The sequence below is a fragment of the Bufo gargarizans genome, chromosome 1 (assembly GCF_014858855.1).
Source record: "Bufo gargarizans isolate SCDJY-AF-19 chromosome 1, ASM1485885v1, whole genome shotgun sequence".
NCBI classification, from domain to species: Eukaryota; Metazoa; Chordata; class Amphibia; order Anura; family Bufonidae; genus Bufo; species Bufo gargarizans.
In genome coordinates, this window is record NC_058080.1 from 702,915,041 (window position 1) to 702,937,270 (window position 22,230).

General features: G+C 43.6%; 1 protein-coding gene across 1 annotated transcript in view; it reads left to right on the forward strand.

Moving 5' to 3' along the window:
• Positions 1 to 22,230, forward strand: part of DCAF12 (DDB1 and CUL4 associated factor 12) — a 58,137-nt gene that overhangs the window by 19,003 nt on the left and 16,904 nt on the right. Inside the window, exons 2-7 of the mRNA XM_044292618.1 lie at positions 14,141 to 14,395; positions 16,212 to 16,418; positions 17,947 to 18,007; positions 19,312 to 19,505; positions 20,247 to 20,312; positions 21,332 to 21,494. Coding sequence (XP_044148553.1) covers positions 14,141 to 14,395; positions 16,212 to 16,418; positions 17,947 to 18,007; positions 19,312 to 19,505; positions 20,247 to 20,312; positions 21,332 to 21,494 — 946 coding nt within the window. The remainder of the gene's footprint in view (positions 1 to 14,140; positions 14,396 to 16,211; positions 16,419 to 17,946; positions 18,008 to 19,311; positions 19,506 to 20,246; positions 20,313 to 21,331; positions 21,495 to 22,230) is intronic.

The following is a 22,230-nucleotide window of genomic DNA, read 5'->3' on the forward strand; positions in this document are numbered from 1 at the left end:
CGTAGTTTTCCCTTTCACCGCCCAGTCTGGAGTTCGGGTTGAGACGGCTCAGATCGGTTCGGCCCTGGGATTTTTTGAGCTGTTCTTGACTGCGGAGCTTTTAGACTTAGTCGTGGCAGAGACAAACCGGTATGCCACACAATTTATCACCGCTAACCCGGAAAGCTTTTATGCCCAGCCTTTCCGGTGGAAACCAGTCCAAGTTTCCGAATTTAAAACTTTTTTGGGCCTCCTCCTCAACATGGGCCTGACAAAAAAACATGAATTGCGGTCATATTGGTCCACGAACCCAATTCATCACATGCCCATGTTCTCTGCTGCTATGTCCAGGACACGATTTGAGGTCATCCTGCGTTTCCTGCACTTTAGCGACAACACCGCCTCCCGTCCCAGGGGCCACCCTGCTTTTGACCGGCTCCACAAAATTCGGCCCCTCATAGACCATTTCAACCAGAAATTTGCAGATATTTATACCCCTGAGCAAAACATCTGCATAGACGAGTCCCTAATACATTTTACCGGGCGCCTTGGCTTCAAGCAATACATCCCAAGCAAGCGCGCCCGGTATGGGGTCAAATTGTATAAGCTCTGTGAAAGGGCCACAGGCTATACCCACAAATTTCGGGTCTATGAGGGAAAAGATCAGACCCTGGAGCCGGTCGGTTGCCCTGACTACCTGGGGAGCAGTGGGAAGACAGTTTGGGACTTGGTGTCACCCTTATTCGGCAAGGGGTACCATCTTTATGTGGACAATTTTTACACAAGTGTGGCCCTCTTTAGGCATTTGTTTCTAGAACGGATTGGCGCCTGTGGTACCGCGCGAACTAGTCGCGCGGGCTTCCCCCAACGGCTCGTTACCACCCGTCTTGCAAGGGGGCAGAGGGCCGCACTGTGTAACGAAGAACTGCTCGCGGTGAAATGGAGAGACAAGCGTGACGTTTACATGCTCTCCTCCATTCACGCAGACACGACAATCCAAATTGAGCGAGCAACCCGTGTCATTGAAAAGCCCCTCTCAGTCCACGACTATAACCTCCACATGGGAGGGGTCGACTTCAATGACCAGATGTTGGCTCCGTATTTAGTTTCCCGACGCACCAGACGCTGGTATAAGAAGGTGTCTGTATATTTAATTCAATTGGCTCTGTACAATAGTTTTGTTCTCTACAGTAAGGCTGGGAGAACTGGATCCTTCCTCAAATTTCAGGAAGAGATCATCGCGAACCTCCTGTATCCAGGAGGTTCCGTGGCCCCATCCACCAGTGTAGTTAGCCGTCTACACGAGCGACACTTCCCCAGTGTCGTTGCTGGTACCTCAAACCGACCGCCACCCCGAAAAAAATGTCGTGTCTGTAGCAGGAGTGGAATAAGGCGTGACACCCGCTATTTCTGTCCTGACTGTCCGGACCACCCTGCCCTATGCTTAGGGGAGTGTTTCCGAAAGTACCACACACAGGTACACCTAGCATAGGGATCACATCTCACCAGGATAGGCACACAGGGCTATTAGGGCCCATTCACTCACAGCTGCTGCAAACGTCTCCTTTCACATGGGACAAAGTGCATAACGCACTTCGCCACATCTTTGGGCGATTTGCGCTTTGCACATTGACCCATGGGGAAGGAGAGGTTTGTTCTATAAAGGTAAAAAAACAAAAAAAAAAAAAACAGGTAAGCAAACAGGTTAATGTTTAGTTCCAAAAGTTAAAGTTACATGTTCTGTTCCAAAGTTAATAAAATTATTGCGTTGTGGCCTGGTTTTTTCTTTTTTTTTTTTTTTTTTTTTTGTCTTTTTACCTTCCAGGTGGACCAACCGATCTACTAGCTGCAGCACCGATGTGCATTCTGACAGAAGCATTGCGCTGCTGTCAGATTACACGCAAGTCGGTGTATGCGGCGCTGCAAGATGGGATTTTCTCCTCTGCAGTGACAGATACGTTTGCCGAGGCATACGAGCTGAGGAGGAGGCGGCGTTCCTATGCTTTGGCAAGCATTTTGTATGTATGTATGTATATATATATATATATATATATATATATATATATATATATATATATATATATATATATATATATATATATATATATAAAAAAAAAAAAAATCCCGGCAATGATTTATTCATCCACATCGATTGATGCGAATGGAGAAATCTGGTTTGCCAGGGCATACGAGCTAAGTGGGTATGGATGTAGGGCGGAGCTCCTATGTCCTGGCAGACGCCTTTCCCCTCCATTTTTTTTTTTTGGCAGAGATTTTTTCATCCACATTGATCGATGCGAATGAAGAAATCTGTGCCGTTCATTTTTTTCTTTCAGCCCAGAAGCTGAACGGAAAAAAAAATCTCATTACCTGTATGCTCAATATAAGGAGAATAGCAGAAACTCCTAATGCTGGCCATACATGTAATGATTGCGGAGACCCTCAAATGCCAGGGCAGTACAAACACCCCACAACTGACCCCATTTTGGAAAGAAGACACCCCAAGGTATTTGCTGAGGGGCATATTGAGTCCATGAAAGATTGAAATTTTTGTCTTAAGTTAGCGGAAAGTGAGACTTTGTGAGAAAAAACAAAAAAAAATCAATTTCCGCTAACTTATGCGAAAAAAAAAAAAATTCTATGAACTTGCCAGGCCCCTCATTGGATACCTTGGGGTGTCTTCTTTCCAAAGTGGGGTCACATGTGGGGTATTTATACTGCCCTGGCTTTTTAGGGGCCCTAAAGCGTGAGAAGAAGTCTGGGATCCAAATGTCTAAAAATGCCCTCCTAAAAGGAATTTGGGCCCCTTTGCGCATCTAGGCTGCAAAAAAGTGTGACACATCTGGTATCGCCGTACTCAGAAGAAGTTGGGGAATGTGTTTTGGGGTGTCATTTTACATATACCCATGCTGGGTGAGAAAAATATCTTGGTCAAATGCCAACTTTGTATAAAAAAATGGGAAAAGTTGTCGTTTGCCAAGATATTTTTCTCACCCAGCATGGGTATATGTAAAATGACACCCCAAAACACATTCCCCAACTTCTCCTGAGTACGGCGATACCAGATGTGTCACACTTTTTTGCTGCCAAGGTGGGCAAAGGGGCACATATTCCAAAGTGCACCTTTCGGATTTTGCAGGGCATTTTTTTACACATTTTGATTGCAAGGTACTTCTCACACATTTGGGCCCCTAAATTGCCAGGGCAGTATAACTACGCCACAAGTGACCCCATTTTGGAAAGACACCCCAAGGTATTTCGTGATGGGCATGGCGAGTTCCTAGAATTTTTTATTTTTTGTCGCAAGTTAGTGGAAAATGAGACTTTGTAAGAAAAAAAAAAAAAAAAAAAATCATCATCATTTTCCGCTAACTTGTGACAAAAAATAAAAAGTTCTATGAACTCACTATGCCCATCAGCGAATACCTTAGGGTGTCTACTTTCCGAAATGGGGTCATTTGTGGGGTAGTTATACTGTTTGGGCATTGTAGAACCTCAGGAAACATGACAGGTGCTCAGAAAATCAGAGCCGTTTCAAAAAGCGGAAATTCACATTTTTGTACCATAGTTTGTAAATGCTATAACTTTTACCCAAACCATATTTTTTTTTTGCCCAAACATTTTTTTTTTTATCAAAGACATGTAGAACTATAAATTTAGCGAAAAATTTATATATGGATGTCGTTTTTTTTTGCAAAATTTCACAGCTGAAAGTGAAAAATGTCATTTTTTTGCAAAAAAATCGTTATATTTTGATTAATAACAAAAAAAGTAAAAATGTCAGCAGCAATAAAATACCACCAAATGAAAGCTCCATTAGTGAGAAGAAAAGGAGGTAAAATTCATTTGGGTGGTAAGTTGCATGACCGAGCGATAAACGGTGAAAGGAGTGTAGTGCCGAAGTGTAAAAAGTGGCCTGGTCATGAAGGGGGTTTCACCTAGCGGGGCTGAAGTGGTTAATTGAAAAAATTAGAGATATTTAGTTTACAGAAAAAGATGAGGGGAGATTTATTTACTGTGTTTAAATATATAAATACTCATTACAGAGATCTCTGCTATGGCCTGTTTGTACCCAGGACCGCGGCCAGGAGAATTCTCTACATCTTCGTGGTTTCTACATCAAGATAGAAGGAGATTCTTTTCTGTAAGGCCTCTTTCACACGGGCGTTGTGGGAAAATGTGCGGGTGCGTTGCGGTAACACCCGCGATTTTTCCGCACGAGTGCAAAACATTGTAATGCGTTTTGCACTCGCGTGAGAAAAATCGTGCATGTTTGGTACCCGAACTTCTTCACAGAAGTTCAGGCTTGGGATCGGTGTTCTGTAGATTGTATTATTTTCCCTTATAACATGGTTATAATGGAAAATAATAGCATTCTGAATACAGAATGCATAGTAAAATAGCGCTGGAGGGGTTAAAAAAAATAAATAAATAATTTAACTCGCCTTAGTCCACTTGATCGCGTAGCCCTGCATCTCTTCTGTCTCCTTTGCTGAACAGGACCTGTGGTGAGCATTCATTGCAGGAACAGGACCTGTGGTGACGTCACTCCGGTCATCACATGATCCATCACCATGGTAAAAGATAATTTGATGGAACATGTGATGACCGGAGTGACGTCACCACAGGTCCTGTTCAGCAAAGGAGATGGACGAGATGCCGGGCAACGCGATCAAGTGGACTAAGGTGAGTTAAATTATTTTTTATTTCTTTTTAACCCCTCCAGTGCTATTTTACTATGCATTCTATATTTAGAATGCTATTATTTTCCCTTATAACCATGTTATAAGGGAAAATAATAATGATCGGGTCTCCATCCCGATCGTCTCCTAGCAACCATGCGTGAAAATCGCACCGCATCCGCACTTGCTTGCGGATGCTTGCGATTTTCACGCAACCCCATTCATTTCTATGGGGCCTGCGTTACATGAAAAACGCACAAAATAGAGCATGCTGCGATTTTCACGCAACACATAAGTGATGCGTGAAAATCACTGCTCATGTGAACAGCCCCGTAGAAATGAATGGGTCCGGATTCAGTGCTGGTGCAATGCGTTAGACTCGCGCATCGCATCCGTGCGGAATACTCGCCCGTGTGAAAGGGGCCTAAGAGCAGTGAGACTATGGAGCTCTCTACCAGAGGAGGTGGGGGATGGTGAACTCACTAAAAGGTTATGTACACCTTTGGGGGTATTTTATATTTTTTTTTTAAATTGGTCTTTATAAAAAAATATATGGAATCATTTTCTCTGTACAGAGCTGAGATGCTCTAATAGAGGGATCTGGATTTTCTCTTTTCCATCATCTGAGGAGCAGAAAGGCTCCTTATCTCTGCTCTCTGACATTATAAACACTCATCTAAGCCCAATCCTTATCTTACTGATTAATAATGTGGCTTGAATAAGTGTTTTTATGACCTCTTTAGTTTAGTGATAAGGTTTATTAGATGATCAGCACAAGGTGAAAGTAGGCTGCACACTAGTGTTGGGCGATCATGCTCGGCCGAACACTAGTTCAGCTCGAGCATCGCGATGCTCAGCACATCGTGGTGTCCGGCCAAATACCGCGTGTGCTCAAGTGCGATGCTCGAGTTTCCTCCTCGCATGTTTGTTGGCTGCTACGCAGCCAATAAACGTGCAGGTAAGTACTGCCATTAACTGTAATGCCGTAGCCATGTTGGCAGCTGGCATTACAGTGATTGGCTGGCCGAAACGCGTCATCGGGTGCTATATAGCACCCGATGACACGTCTTCGGCTCAGTCTTAGTCAGGGAGAGCTGGAGAGCAGAAGGGAGAGATAGTGTAGGGATTGAAATAGCAATATTTTCGTTTTTATACTTGTTATAGACCCAAACGTCCTTTTAAGGACTATTGTGTGTGTGTGTGTGTGTGTGTGGCAGCAATATATATTTTTAGTGCAACCTGCGATAAATTGCTAAAACTTGTTAGAGACCCAAAAAGTCCTTTTAAGGACTATAGTTGTATCTGGCAGCAATATATATTTTTAGCTGCGCTAAATAGCTTGCAATTGTTTGGCAGCAGCAGACGGCAACATTATCCGCGTTACATCTCCTGTCTAACGTGTGCGCAGCCTAAAAATAATCTGTGACATCCAGTGTACTTTTTCCGTAGATTGTGTCTGCTGTGGACAGTTACATTACCTGTACGAAATATCAGTGACATTGTCTAATTGTTTTTGCTGCTGGTGACAGCGACATTACCTGCACTACACCTCCTGTATAACGTTTGTGCAACCTCAATATCAGTGACATTAATTCAGTGTAAATTTTTATTAGGCGGTGGTAGGGTTGTTGCGGGTATCGAAATTTCGATACCTAATCGATACTTTTGTCCCGGTATCGATACGATACTGGGATTTCCATTTTTTTCAATACTGGACTGTGCTGATCCGCAGTCTAATATCACAGAACATGAGCGTGCTGCTGTCAGCGCGCTCATGTTCCCTCAGCAGCACAGAAGAGAAGGAAGCAATCTCTCCCTCCCCCCCATGTGTACCGCGCTGCTAATAAAGAGAGGGGAGGAGGAGGGGTGGGCGCACTGCGCCACTAATGATAGGAGGACCTTTCATGGGTCTGGACTTTGTTAGCAGGCTACATAGAGCGGCGCCCAGGGATCTCCCTGCACTTACTATTATATCTGGGCGCCGCTCCGTTCGCCCGCTGTGCCCCCGTTACCATCTCCTGTTCCGTATGCTAATTACTACTATCAGAGCAATGTTGAGGAGACATCAGCTTCTCTCCTGGGCGTTCCTTCTCCCTGGCTGTAGCGCTGTCCCTGCTGTGTGCACAAAGCACAGAGCAGCAGGGACAGTGTGAGGTCCTATTCACCCTGATAGAGCTCTATCAGGGTGAATAGGACAATGGTTCTAGTCCCTAATTGGGCTAAAAGGTAGTAAAAATGAAAATATTAAGTATAAATGAAAAAGAAAGATTTACAACAAAAAAAACTACACGTTAACAATAAACATTCACTTTCAGCAGATTTGTGTAGGAATTTTGTTTTTGTTTTTTCAAAAATGAAAATTCACAGAATATCAGTATAAATTATCGGCCTGAAAGTTCACAAATTATCGGTATCGGCCCTAAAAAATCAATATCGGTCGATCCCTAGTGTGCAGTCCCAGCCTTACACCAGCATGTATCCCATAACATCACCCGTGCCCTGACCAACGCATTTATTGGGAAGGTCCACTTAACGACTGAGTAATATGTAGAGGATACGGTCGGCACTGCTGTAGGTGTGAGATTTAATTTGGTGCTGCACTGATCGAATGTAAGTAGTAGTGGTGCTCAGCATAAAAAACAAGTAGTATTTGCAACAAAGGAGAGAAAAGAAAAAAGAATGCGGCGCTCACCAAAAAATACTCTAAATAGCTTTATTCACATTAAAAGGTCAGCGTCATGTGGGCAAAACACAGCTAGAAGGCAATAGCCGTTTCGCGCTTGTTGTGCCTTTTCAAGCGAAATGGCTGTTGCCTTCTAGCTGTGTTTTTGCCTAAATGACGCTGACTTTTTAGTGAATAAAGCTGCAAAGAGTATTTTTGGTGAGTGCCGCATCCCAGGGGAGCGAGTCGTACCCTGGGATGGCACAGGTGCTACCGACGCCAAGGATTGCGGGCCCTACTTCCATCAGGGTTTCCGCCGCCACCTACGTTAGTGGCTTCTCCTCCACTTCTGCCTCTGAATTATCCTCTTGCAGCACCAGTCAGCCATCATTCGGTAGCTGGGAGCAGTGTAGCACTGCAGTGGGGAAGCGGCAACAGGCTTGTCTTAAACCGATCTGCTTAGGTGACAAACAGCACACCACTGCAGAGCTGTGGCAGGGGATAAGGGACCAGACTGAGCTGTGGCTCTCGCCACTCAACCTACAACCAGGCATGGTTGTGTTTGATAATGGCCGTAACTTGGTGGCGGATTTGGAGCTCTGCAAGCTCACACACATACCATGCCTGGCCAACATGTTCAACCTAGTGGTTCAGTGGTTTCTCAAAACCTACCTCAATTTGCCTGAGCTACTGGTGAAGGTGTGCCGCGTGTGTGCCCATTTCCGCAAATCATCGACAGCTTCTGCCGGTCTGGCAATGCTGCAGCGGCCAGGCTTTGTGAGCAGCAGAGGGCAGTAGTGGAACACCAGCTGCAACATGGTCGTCGCCTTTCCAGTCAACTTCCGCTCTCCACAAGCGTCGAGTGGGCATTGATGTCTGACCTCTGAGGTTTTACGCAACTTTGAGGAATCAACACAGATAGTGAGCAGTGATGCCGCTATTATCAGCGTCACCATCCCACTTCTGTGTCTACTGAAACGCTCGCTGCTCACAATTAAGGCGGACACTTTGCATGTGGAAATGGGGGAAGACAGTACATAGGGTAATAGACAGACCACTCTCAGTTCATCTTCTCAGCGCAAATTAGATGATAACGAGGAGGAGGAGCAGAAGATGGTTGCCTCCATTACAGAGGGTAGTACCCATGGAAGGTTTATTCCATCTGTTCAGCGTGGATGGGTAGAAGAGGAGGAAGAAGATGAGATTGAGTCATCCTCCTGATGAGGACAGCGAAGTCTTGTCTGTTGGGACTCTGGCACACATGGCTGACTTTGTTAGGCTGCCTTTCCCGTAACCCTCGCGTTGTACACATTTTGGCCAACACCGATTACTGGTTGTTTACCCTTCTCGACCCCCGCTACAAAGAGTACTTCTCCTCTTTCATTCCTGTGGTGGAGATAACAAGCAAAATGGTGCAATAGCAGAAGGTCCTTGTGGAAAAATTGCTCCAAACATTTCCAGCTGACAACGCTGGCTGCAGAGTACATGGTTCCTTGGCCAGTCGAGGAGGGGAGACGAGGGGAACACACAGCAGTTCCAACAGAGGCAGGGCAACACTCTCTAAGGCCTGGGACAGTTTTATGACACCCCGCCAGCACACTCAACCTGATGCGCGGCCTAATGTCACAAGGAGGGAAAAGTTTTGCAAGATGGTGAAGGAGTACGTAGCAGACCGTTTCGGCATCTTCAGTGATCCCTGTGTGCCTTACAACTATTGGGTGTCCAAGCTGGACATGTGGCACAAACTGCCGCTCTACGCCTTGGAGGTGCTGGCCTGCCCCGCTGCCAGCGTTTTGTCAGAGCGTCTAGTGCTGCTGGGGGCATAATAACTGGTAACTGCATCCGCCTGTCAACTGAAAATGCTGAACATAAAGGCACTTTAAATGTGGCTTTTATGGTATATTGACTACACTGTATTCCCATGCACCCCTTCCACTACTAAAAAGGGTATATGGTTCAATTTGCTTCCTTTTCTCATCCTCCTCAATCATATCAACATGCTCATTAGGCTGCCCTCGCTCCTAATGTTTTTGAGGGTCAGCTCTGCAGCAGGCCCTCACCCATAATGGTTTTTGAGGGTCACCAGCAGGCCATCAATCATAATTTTTCAAGGGTGTGTATGATGCCCTCCTTTATGTGTAATAAAGAGTGTATTGGAGTGTCGTTTCCTTGTAATTTTTGGCAGCCCTTTCACTTAGTGCATAGGCTTTATGAGTGTAGCAGTCCCACTACCTGAACAATTGTACAACAATGTGAATGAGGCCCTCCTTTATGTGATATACAGGTTGTATCGGAGTGCCTATTCCTTGTATTTTCTGGCAGCACTTGCACTTTATATACAAGTAAATATACAGCAAAGAATGTTTCCTAACAATTTTTCCTCTAAAATGGATTTTATCTTCGGTTTTGTGCGTATTATTGTCAGTCTGTAAAAGTGGCGCACTGCTCGGACAACATCGTTCCCAGCAGCGACCTGGGAGTCCAAGATGCATCCAGACATCCTCCCCATGCTGTTTCCGAACAATTTCCGTGGGGTTTCCATCAATTTCTGACCTTTTTCCTATGAACCAGACACCCTCCCCTCTCCAGAGCAGGGGGTGGCCTGGTTTAATGCTCGGGTTCTCCCATTGACTTCCATTGTGCTTGGGTTCTCGGTAGAGCACCAGAGTATCCCGAGGTGTTCTACTCGAGCACCTGAGCCCTTTGGTGCTAGACCAACACTAATGCACACAGCTAGGGGAGGGGGGGGGGGGGGCACTGTGGAAGGCACATATATAGCATCTTATGCTATGTGCCATTCACAGATCTCCCCCATAACAGTGTCCCTGCAGTGTGAATGACCCCCAATGCAGGGCATCTGGATTAGGAGTATTCTAATGCACTGGCCCCGTTCACTGTTGCAAATCTTATCTAACCTTAGGCATTGTTAAAATATAATAATCATGTGTAATCCAGCTGTATGACTTACAGCAAGTTCCGTAGCAGAGAGGAGGCAGGGTGGCGGCTCACTCACTACGTCACGTGCCCGCGCTGCCTGCTTCATTCATAAAGTGGGCGTTGCAGGTGCATGACGTCCTGAGTGACGCGTTGCCCTCCTGGCCTGCCTCCTCCTCCTCTGCTACGGAACTTATTCAGGATGAACGTATTCTCAGCTTTGCAAACTTAACCCCTTAAGGACACAGGGCGTACAGGTACGCCCTTGTGCCCTGGTACTTAAGGACACAGGGCGTACATGTACGCCCTGTGCATTTTCGATCACTGCCGTGCGGCTGGCAGTGATCGGAACCCGGTGCCTGCTCAAATCATTGAGCAGGCACCTAGGCTAAATGCGCGGGGGGGTCCCGTGACCCCCCCATGTCGGCGATCGCGGCAAACCGCAGGTCAATTCAGACCTGCGGTTTGCTGCGATATCTGCAGTTTATGATCCCCGCGGTCACCGCGGGGATCAGAAACTTTAGGATTCAAAACTTTGTCCAGTATTCCTCCCCCTGCACCCCTGAGTTATTTGGGCACGGTGGGAGGTGCAGGGGGAGGGTTGCGGGCGGTGCGGTAGGCGGGATCGCGATCCCCCGCCCGCCTCCCATTGCGTAATCGTTGGCGTCTAGTGGGTATACCAGGGTGCCAGCACATTGCTGGCACCCTGGTATAAACGGCTGACATCGGTGATGCGATGTCAGCCGTTTAACCCTTTCCATACAGCGGTCCGTACGGACCGCTGTATGGAAAAGGTTAACAGTAAGAGGGAGCTCCCTCCCTCTCCCATCGGGGGGCTGCTGTGCCTTTGCAGTCCCCCGAATGGAGAGGGAGAGAGCTCCCAGGCAGCCCCCCCAAGCCCCGTCCTTACCCTTCCCCGTCTGCGCAGTTCTGACCATAACTGAGCAGACGGGGAAGGTTCCCATGACAACAGGACGCCTTCTCAGGCGTCCTGCTGTCCATGGTTCTGAACAGATCTGTGCTGAAAGGCATAGATCTGTTCAGACAAAGTGTAAAATACAGTATAGTACTATATATTGTACTGTACTGTATTATGTAGACATCAGACCCACTGGATCTTCAAGAACCAAGTGGGTCTGGGTCAAAAAAAAAGTGAAAAAAGTGAAAAATAAAGTAAAAATCAAAAAACACATTTATCACTGATTAAAAATGAAAGAAATAAAATTCCCTACACATGTTTGGTATCGCCGCGTCCGTAACGACCTGATCTATAAAACGGTAATGTTACTTTACCCGAACGGTGAACGCCATAAAAATAAAAAATTAAAAACTATGATGAAATTGGAATTTTGCCCACCTTACTTCCCAAAAAAGGTAATAAAAGTGATCAAAAAAGTCGCATCTATGCCAAAATTGTAACAATCAAACCATTATCTCATCCCGCAAAAATCATACCCTACCCAAGATAATCGCCCAAAAACTGAAAAAGTTATGGCTCTTACACTATGGAAACACTAAAACATGATTTCTTTTGTTTCAAAAATGAAATCATTGTGTAAAACTTACATAAATAAAAAAAAGTATACATATTAGGTATCGCCGCGTCCGTATTCACCGGCTCTATAAAAATATCACATGAGCTAACCCCTCAGATGACCACCGTAAAAAAATAAAAATAAAAACGGTGTAAAAAAAGCCATTTTTTGTCATCTTCCGTCACAAAAAGTGTAATAGCAAGCAATCAAAAAGTCATGTGCACCCCAAAATAGTGCCAATCAAACCGTCATCTCATCCCACAAAAAATGAGACCCTACTTAAGATAATCGCCCAAAAATTTAAAAAACTATGGCTCTTAGACTATGGAGACACTAAAACTTTTTTTTGTTTTAAAAATGAAATTATTGTGTAAAACGTACATAAATAAAAAAAATTGTATACATATTGGGTATCACCGCGTCCGTGACAACCTGCTCTATAAAATTACCACATGATCTAACCTGTCAGATGAATGGTGTAAATAACAAAAAAAAAAAAAAACGGTGCCAAAAAAGCTATTTCTTGTTACCTTGCCGCACAAAGTGTAATATAGAGCAACCAAAAATCATATGTACCCTAAACTTGTACCAACAAAACTGCCACCCTATCCCGTAGTTTCTAAAATGGGGTCACTTTTTTGGAGTTTCTACTCTAGGGGTGCATCAGGGGGGCTTCAAATGGGACATGGTGTCAAAAAAACCAGTCCAGCAAAATCTGCCTTCCAAAAACCGTATGGCATTCCTTTCCTTCTGCGCCCTGCCGTGTGCCCGTACAGCAGTTTACGACCACATATGGGGTGTTTCTGTAAACTACAGAATCAGGGCCATAAATAATGAGTTTTGTTTGGCTGTTAACCCTTGCTTTGTAACTGGAAAAAAAATATTAAAATGGAAAATCTGCCAAAAAAGTGAAATTTTGAAATTGTATCTCTATTTTCTATTAAATCTTGTGCAACACCTAAAGGGTTAACAAAGTTTGTAAAATCAGTTTTGAATACCTTGAGGGGTGTAGTTTCTTAGATGGGGTCACTTTTATGGAGTTTCTACTCTAGGGGTGCATCAGGGGGCTTCAAATGGGACATGGTGTCAAAGAAACTGTCCAGCAAAACATGCCTTCCAAAAACCAAACGGCGCACCTTTCACTCTACGCCCCGCTGTGTGGCCGTACAGTAGTTTACGGCCACATATGGCGTGTTTCTGTAAACGGCAGAGTCAGGGCAATAAAGATACAGTCTTGTTTGGCTGTTAACCCTTGCTTTGTTAGTGGAAAAAATGGGTTAAAATGGAAAATTAGGCAAAAAAATGAAATTCTCAAATTTCATCCCCATTTGCCAATAACTCTTGTGCAACATCTAAAGGGTTAACAAAGTTTGTAAAATCAGTTTTGAATACCTTGAGGGGTGTAGTTTCTTAGATGGGGTCACTTTTATGGAGTTTCTACTCTAGGGGTGCATCAGGGGGCTTCAAATGGGACATGGTGTCAAAAAAACAGTCCAGCAAAATCTGGCTTCCAAAAACCATACGGCGCACCTTTCACTCTACGCCCCGCTGTGTGGCCGTACAGTAGTTTACGGCCACATATGGGGTGTTTCTGTAAACGGCAGAGTCAGGGCAATAAAGATACAGTCTTGTTTGACTGTTAACCCTTGCTTTGTTAGTGGAAAAAATGGGTTAAAATGGAAAATTAGGCAATAAAAGGAAATTCTCAAATTTCATCCCCATTTGCCAATAACTCTTGTGCAACACCTAAAGGGTTAACAAAGTTTGTAAAATCAGTTTTGAATACCTTGAGGGGTGTAGTTTATAGAATGGGGTCATTTTTGGGTGGTTTCTATTATGTAAGCCTCGCAAAGTGACTTCAGACCTGAACTCGTCCCTAAAAATTGGGTTTTTGTAAATTTCTGAAAAATTTCAAGATTTGCTTCTAAACTTCTAAGCCTTGTAACATCCCCAAAAAATAAAATATCATTCCCAAAATAATTCAAACATGAAGTAGACATATGGGGAATGTTAAGTCATCACAATTTTTGGGGGTATTACTATGTATTACAGAAGTAGAGAAACTGAAACTTTGAAATTTGCAAATTTTTCCCAATTTTTGGTAAATTTGACTTTTTTTTATGCAAAAAAAAATATTTTTTTAACTTTATTTTACCAGTGTCATGAAGTACAATATGTGACGAAAAAACAATCTCAGAATGGCCTGGATAAGTCAAAGCGTTTTAAAGTTATCAGCACTTAAAGTGACACTGGTCAGATTTTCAAAAAATGGCCTGGTCCTAAGGTGTAAAAAGGCTGTGTCCCTAAGGGGTTAAATAGTTGACTCGCTGTTATCTGCCATATTGCAGGCCGATTGGGACTATGCCATTCAGAAGCGGAGGCGGCTTCCTCCAGAGAAGAAGTCTATGGTGTTTTATCTGAAGACAAGAGAGTTGAAGGCACAGGACGACCCCAGTTACTATCGCTTGTTACGTGGCTGCGCTGCTCAAACTCTGCCTGGCATCCTAAAGGAGAAGGAGTTCCAACTAGGAACCCTTAATAAGGTGTTCGCATCACAATGGCTGAACCACCGTCAAGTCGTTTGTGGAACCAAATGCAATACGGTAAGATTATTTATGCAACGGGGTTGTCAGAGTGTAAAAAAGCTATCGAAACAGGCGAGGAAGATTTTAAAATGATAAAATAACATACTCACCGGTTTTAAACCCCCCTCCCCTTCAACATCCTCACACTAAGGGCGCCTTCACACGCTGCGGATTTTATTGCACAATTTTCCGTGACTGAAAATCAGTTCCATTCACCTGAATTGGGCTTGCGGAAATCCATGTGCTTGCCACCCCATTCAAATGAATGGAACTGATTTTCAGTCGCGGAAAATTCTGCAACAACATCCATAGCGTGTGAAGGCTCCCTAACTCTCCCTGCCACTGCAGTTATGACACTATGTTCTTGGCTGCAGCAGTTACGTGCCCATATAGTGATTGTGACTGCTGCAGTCATTCAACAGCTTCAGCAGTATATGGCATAAGGCTGCTGAGGCCATTGATTGGCTGCAGTTGATAAGTGTGTTGCTGCTGCAGTCATATAAAGAAAGCCTGGCAGGGAGTAACAGAGTGGAGGTGGTTTGAACTAGTGATTATTATACATACAGGAGGAGGCAAGCGTCTGGACACACCCTTTTAACTGGTGTAATTTGTAGAAAAGCGACTTCCAATGTGAACAAGCAGAAGAACCACAGGTGATAATTCTTCACAGTGCTGTAGAATTCGCTGTTTCAGGTGTGATGTATTGCGCAATATGACTGTCCTGAAATGGGGAATCCTACAATTCTGATCGTCAGGGGTGTCGGTAGTCGGCCCCTAACCGTTCAGATATTAATGACCTATTCTAAGGATAGCCTGTCAATACTGAACTCCTGGGAAATGCCTTTAACTCATTGGAAACGGATTGTTTATTCAGTTTTTGGATTTGACTGTACTCACACAGCCATTAACAATGAATGCTGACAAAGCAATCCGATTATAATAAATTAAATGAATACCGTCTCGGCTTGCATGGTTGCGCTGTTTGGCCATACATGAAGTATAAAGCTGTTAGGACGCAATACAAAATCTTTACTCTGACACTAGTTGGTATAATTTTTAACTGAGTTCAAATAATTCCATCTGCAACTTTTTATCGTCCTGTCATGATTTTGACCAAAAATGTGTCATGATTAATTTCAGCTTTAGAATATTGATGTTGTAGTCTCATAATAGGCTACGATATTGATCATCTCAGATCCGTGGGGGGTCCGACTTTCGTACTCTGACCCTCCCCAGCGATTAACTGTTTTAAGGGGTCACGTGCACTCATACGAGTGCTGCAGCCTCCTCGGTGTTTTCCTGCTTGCTGTCTGCAATTATCCTGCACCACTGCTACAATGTAGTTTTCTCCATTTCAAGTGAATGGATAAATTTGTAATTACCCTGCACCACTATAAAGTATGGCATGCAGGTAAACATTGAAAGGGCTGCAGCACTGAGTGGTGTGGCCCCTTAAAACAGCTGGGGATCTGATACCAATGGAGGCTATCCTGAGGATAAGCCATCAATATTGTGAAGCTGAACACACTGGCTACCCGCATCTGCCACTAGGGGGAGCTTAGAATTGTAATTATTGAGTTCAGTGGATCAAACCTAGGTAATAAGCCCTCTACTGTTAAGCTCTCTCTTATACTGATATATTAAAAATTTCATTTAAAAGGTAAATTATGGTATTCAAGAGCAGATATTGCTGTTAAAGCAGTAACAGTAGGCAACGTAACAGATAATGATTTGGCATAAATATGTTAACATTTATCTCACCTCTGCTACATCTGTATATTGTTTGTGTTCCAAATGTCATTCTTCTTTAGTTTTCTTTTCTTTTTCTTGTTAGTTATTTGTAGTGGATATACAGACAGGACAAATCACAAAGATCCCCATCTTGAAAGATCGTGAACCGGTTAATACAACTCCTCAGAGCTGTGGAATCCATGCCATCGAGATCAACCCTTCCCGCACGTTGCTGGCTACCGGGGGAGATAACCCCAACAGCCTGGCAGTGTATCGCCTGCCGACGCTCGATCCCGTCTGTGTTGGAGATGTGAGTTTTACTTTGATGAAAGGTTTACATATATACGTGAAGACCTGTAAATTCTGTGCTAATTAATTTCTTCATATCCTGTGGTGGTCAGGGCCCTATTTGTCTAATACAAAATTTGTCTGATCTGCAGCATAAACACAGGGGAGAATTTAGCACCAGCTTTAAAGCATTCGGACGTTGCTAATTTTTGCACAATCCACATTCTCAGAAAAAAATAATTGCTATTCCCAATAGTTAAGTGATGGAAATCTGGCTTCCTGCAGCCACCACTAGAGGGAACCCACAATACTGTTTTACACATTCAATTCAACAGTAAACAGAAGGCAGTTAGTGCTGTAAGTTGGCCTAAAGGGGTTGTCCACTCTTTAATATTTACAGTTAACTTACTGGTTTCATGTCCCTGCTCCTGTTATCTTCATTCAATTTCTTCCTTAGTGTTTCTGCCCTGCTGGTTTAGGACGGGGTTGCTGCTCCTATAAATAGTGCCTCTACACTGTTTTGGCCACACTGGGTCCTCAAGATGACGACATAGGAAATGGCTCCATTCACAAACCAGATTTTCTGCACATTGCACCGTGTGCAGCCACCCTTACTATTGCAGAGTGGCCAATCTCTAAGACAACTTTTTATTGTATTAATGCAAGAATTTGTTAGTGTTTTGGGGGGTAAAAATTCAGTAAAACTTGTAATTTATAGATTGGTTTATCTGCTATTTCTGACTTCAGCTGCACATGGGGGATGTGTTATCAGTGATTGATAGCATTCTCTGTGTAAGTGTGTATACAGACATAGCTGTCAGTCACTGATATCTGTACATGGGTAGGTGTTCTCAGTGATGCACACTTACACAAAGAATGCCATACAGAGGTAGCTGTGAGTCATTGATAGCTGTACATCGGTGATGGCTGTTAGTTATAACACCTCCATATGAACAATGAAATCAGACAGAGAAGAGTTATAAATGTATAGATTTGAAGTTATAATGAATCTTTTTCCCATAAAACTATATATCAGTCCGCTCAGCTCCTCCTGCTCTATAACATGCTGGCACGGCAATTTGTGGTGACAGACAGAGGTAGCAATGTGCGTTGTGTTTTTTTTTTTTTTTTTGGGCGGTCCTGTATAGATGAATGTAGTGGCAGGCTGCATGCCAGGTGCTCTTTTCATAAAGGGTCACACCGGACCCATGTTTTTGTGATCGGTGGGGTCTCGGCACTCAGACCTCCACTGTTCTAACAGTTGTCCCCTATGATGTAAATTCACTTTAAAGTTTATATTGTTCCATGTAAAATATTTTAAATGCATTTTTTTTATCATTTCTGAGCTTGCTATTACTGCATGTAGTGAGTCACATGCTTCCAAGTCTTTGATGATGAACGCTGTGATTAACGGAATCTGGGACTTCCCACTTCACTGCTCTGTGCGGCTGGGGACTCTGCTCTTATACTGTGATCAGATGCTACTTTGTCATAAACCTCTACATCTCTTACCTGTATTGCTGCAACTCCATTTTCTTGTTTCTTTATAGGAGGGTCACAACGACTGGATCTTCTCTATTGCATGGATTAGTGACACCTTGGTTGTGTCTGGTGAGTTATATTTAACAAAAACAAAACATTACTAATTAGATACATTACATTACATATTATTATTTTGATATACTGGACACCTTATCCCAGTGGTGGCGTACCTATGGCACGGGTGCCGGAGGTGGCACTCAGAGCCCTCTCTGTGGGCATCCACACCCTGGAAAAGGTCTAAGGTGTACCAATATGCCTTAGACTTTTCCTGCTATTCATCAGCGCAGGGCGCACTATGAACAATGCAGGCAGCGCATTGAATGTAGGGAGGTTATTATAGCTCAATGATAAAGTACATGGAAGATATACTATGCTGGACTGTAGTATTCAGGCTAAATTGCCGTGTTGGCACTTTGCGATAAATAAGTGGGTTTTGGGTTACAGTTTGGGCACTTGGTCTCCAAAAGGTTCGCCATCACTGCCTTATCCCGTTCATCATTTACATTTTCTGACAGTGCTAAAACATGTTTTCAATCCAGTGAAAATTCTCTATATTAACAATTCTGCAGACTTCAGACCTGACATCTCCCAGCATTCCCTTCTTGTACATCGTCTACACAGAGCTTGCTCTGCATTCTGAGAAGTGGTGTCTTTACAGCAGACACTGTGTGCATCTTATGTAATTAGTCTATTAGTAGTTCAGCTAAGTTGCTAGGGGGTTTATATTGACTCTTTCCAGTAGTGATCAGCAGAATTACGACTTCAGCTCTGGACTGATATACAGGCTCTAACAGAAGATCAGTACAAAACAGCAAAGCAATGTTTTTTTTACAAAATTACAAATCTTTACATACATTTATTCTGTAAAAGGGGAACATAGGCTATAAACCTTCTATTATAACACACATGGCCTTTTAAGGGGTTGTCTCATTTCGGAAAATAACTTTCTCTACATAATAAATGCTAATACAAGGCACTTACTAATGTTCTGTGATTGTCCTTATTGTGGCTGGATTCATTTTTCCATTCCATTATACACTACTCGTTTCTATGGTTACGACCACCCTGCAATCCAGCAGCAGTGGCTGTACTTACACACTATACGAAAAAGCACTGGCATATGTGCTCTCCGGCACACTTTTTCCTATAGTGTGCAAGCACGGCCACCATGGATACGAGCAGTGTATAATGTGATGGAAAAATGAATCCAGCCAGCAAAGGAAGCAATATGGACAATCACAATACATTAGTAAGTGCCTGGTATTAACTTTTGCTACATACTACATAATAAATGCCACTTGCTGAAGTGACATAACCCCTTTAATTTTATCCAGAAATGCTCAGTTTTGGTCTGAACCCCCTTTCCATTTCAGGCTCCCGTGATGGCTCAATGGCCCTGTGGGAGATTAACGACGAGGTGATGAATAAATGCAACTTCCAACACAGCCACTCCCGGGTGCCAGTCTATGCTCATATTTACCACAAAGCATTGAAGGACATCCCCAAAGAGAGCAGCAATTCTTCAAACTGCAAGGTCCGCGCCCTGGCATTCAACAGCTGGAAGAAGGTACGTGTGTGTCTCTTCCACAGCTGATGGCCGCAGTCTGTCACAGTTAGTCTTCCTGTCTAATGGCGAAGATCTAAGGAACCTTAAAACTCTGCTTTGTTTTAAGAACCCCCCCCCCCCCCATGACATCACAAAGGGAACTCCATTGATGTCATAAGTAGGGGTTTTCCTTCAAGTTCAAATAGCCCTGGGGTTGTCCCATGACAACTTATCCACTTGCCAGCTTTCAGACCCCCTCTGATCAGTAGATAGGAGGCCTATGTTCTTCTGTTTGTATGGAGCAGCTACCAGACCCTCAGCTGAGAAAAGGTCATCAAAATCAGGTGCCTGGTAAACCCCCTTAACGATGAAAAATATCAGAAATTCAATTTGTGCAAAATACCGGTTGCACAAAACTGTGCGCCCTTCGTACATGGTACTGCTGTATTTAATGTGCACCAATTAGTCATCTGCCAACACCATTTTTCTGTGTCTATGTGGGTGCTGTAAAGCAAATATCTGAATTGCAGCAGCTCTGGCAAGATGGCCGCCCTTATAATGATGTACAAAAAAAATGTAATTTAAATAAACTCAGAACATTTAAAAACAGTTGTGAAAAAATATTTTGGTTTTAAATAATACAAAAAAATCTATAAACTAATGTCTATGAAGTGTCTTAATAAAAACTGACGTTGTGTGGTTATCTATGTATGACAGGTTGGTTTGTCCATCTCGGATAATCTAAGTATCTTTGTTTTGCAGGAGTTGGGAGCGGTGTCCCTGGATGGTTACTTCCACTTGTGGACCGCAGAATACACTTTAGCCAAGGTATGTAAATGAGGTGTTTTGGACTTCAGTATGAAAATATGTACTGATGGACCTATAGAATATTAGTCGGCAAGGACTTAGTCGGGGCAAACCATTTCACTATTAAATACAAATGTATCATTGAGTTCAATGGAAGTTGCATAGTTATATATTTTATTGAGCTCCCCCTAGTGGTAGCTGAATTCCTTACTAAAGCAGAGGATTTGGAGCTCTGTAAAGTCATATTATGTAATTACCGTATTTTTTCGCCCCATAAGACGCACCTAAGTTTTAGAGGAGGACAATAAGAAAAAAAATATTTTTCATTAGAAAGTAATCACAACAGCAATCAGACCTCATCTGACAGCCCCAATCAGATTTCCAATGTTAATAAGACCTCAGATCAGAGTCCAATATAAAGAAGACCCCCAATCAGACCTCAGATGAGACCCCATGCCCCATATCAGCCCCCAGCAGCCTCAGATCACAAAATAAAAAAAAACGCTTACCTCTCCTGCTCCTGGACACCGCCGCTCCTCACCCACAGCGCAATCCTCTTCATTTTGCCGCCAGCTGTGCTGTGAAGGCTGCGCACAGCGCAAGATCACAGAGCACGCTTAAGCTGTGCGAAGATTTCACAGCCAACAGGTGAGGACCAGGAAGTGGTGACTACAGAGCCTTCACCGCTTCCTGGTCCTCCGGTACTAATGAGCGCTTCCATATCGGAAGCTGCTCATTTAGTATTTGCCCCATAAGATGCAGGGGCATTTTTCCCCCACTTTTGGGGGGGAAAAATACATCTTATGGGGCTAAAAATATGGTATTTGTCACATAATGTTGAATCTCTACCTGCTTTAGGATCTAGGTACAGATTATGTTGTAACCCTGGGCAGTACTGCTTTACTACATTGTGTGTGTGTGTGTGTGTGTGTGTGTGTGTGTGTGTGTGCTTTTGTTGAGGCAGGTGCTACATTGTAAGGCGCAATTGATTATTTTCTGTCTAATTACTGACCGATTCCACTTTTTCTGATTGCATTCAGCTGCTCTCTACCAAGCTACCCTATTGCAGAGAGAATGTGTGTCTTTCCTATGGTCTGGAGTGGTCAGTCTATGCTGTGGGATCCCAGGCACATGTGTCTTTCCTTGATCCACGGCAGCCGCCAGAGAACACTAGGTCCGTGTACTGCAGGGAGCAAGGCAGTGGTGAGTTTATGGGAAGACTGATGGGTTACATATAATATAAAAAAATAAAATTCCCTCATAATCTATTAGCTTATTTAGGAGACTATTAAGTATTAAATGGGTTGTTCACTCCTTTACTATTGATGGCGTGTCCTTAGGATATGCCATCGATATCAGATTGGCGGGGGTCTGGCATCCCGCACCCCTGGTGATCAGCTACTTTAGAGTAGTTCCCGTACTGAGTCAGCACCAGGACCAGGACTTGTGTAGTGGACGGAGCTTGTCACTACAGCACTGCTTCCTTTTACTTTAATGGGAGAACCACTGCAGTAACCATTTCCATCCACTACATAATGGACGGATCTGTGCCATTTCAGAGCTACTTTGAAACAGCTGAACGGCAAAAGTACGGGGCATCAGACCCCTGCAGATGTAATATTGATGGCCTATTCTGAGGATAGGCCATCGATATTAAAGGCATGGAAAGCCACTTTAAGCCAGAGAGGCGGAAGTGTAATTTTCATTATACACTGATGAGCAAAAGGGTAACAATGTTTTTATCCATCCCCTTCCCAAAAAGAGTTAATAAAAGTTAATCAGTAAGTTATGTGTACCCCTAAATGATGCTTAAAAACTACAACTTGAAAACAAGCCACATACTGCTGCATAGACAGAAAAATAAGTTCAAGCTAATGACCAAATGGCATGGTTATTAAGGACCAAAACAGGCTGGTCATTAAGGGGTTAAAGGCTATTC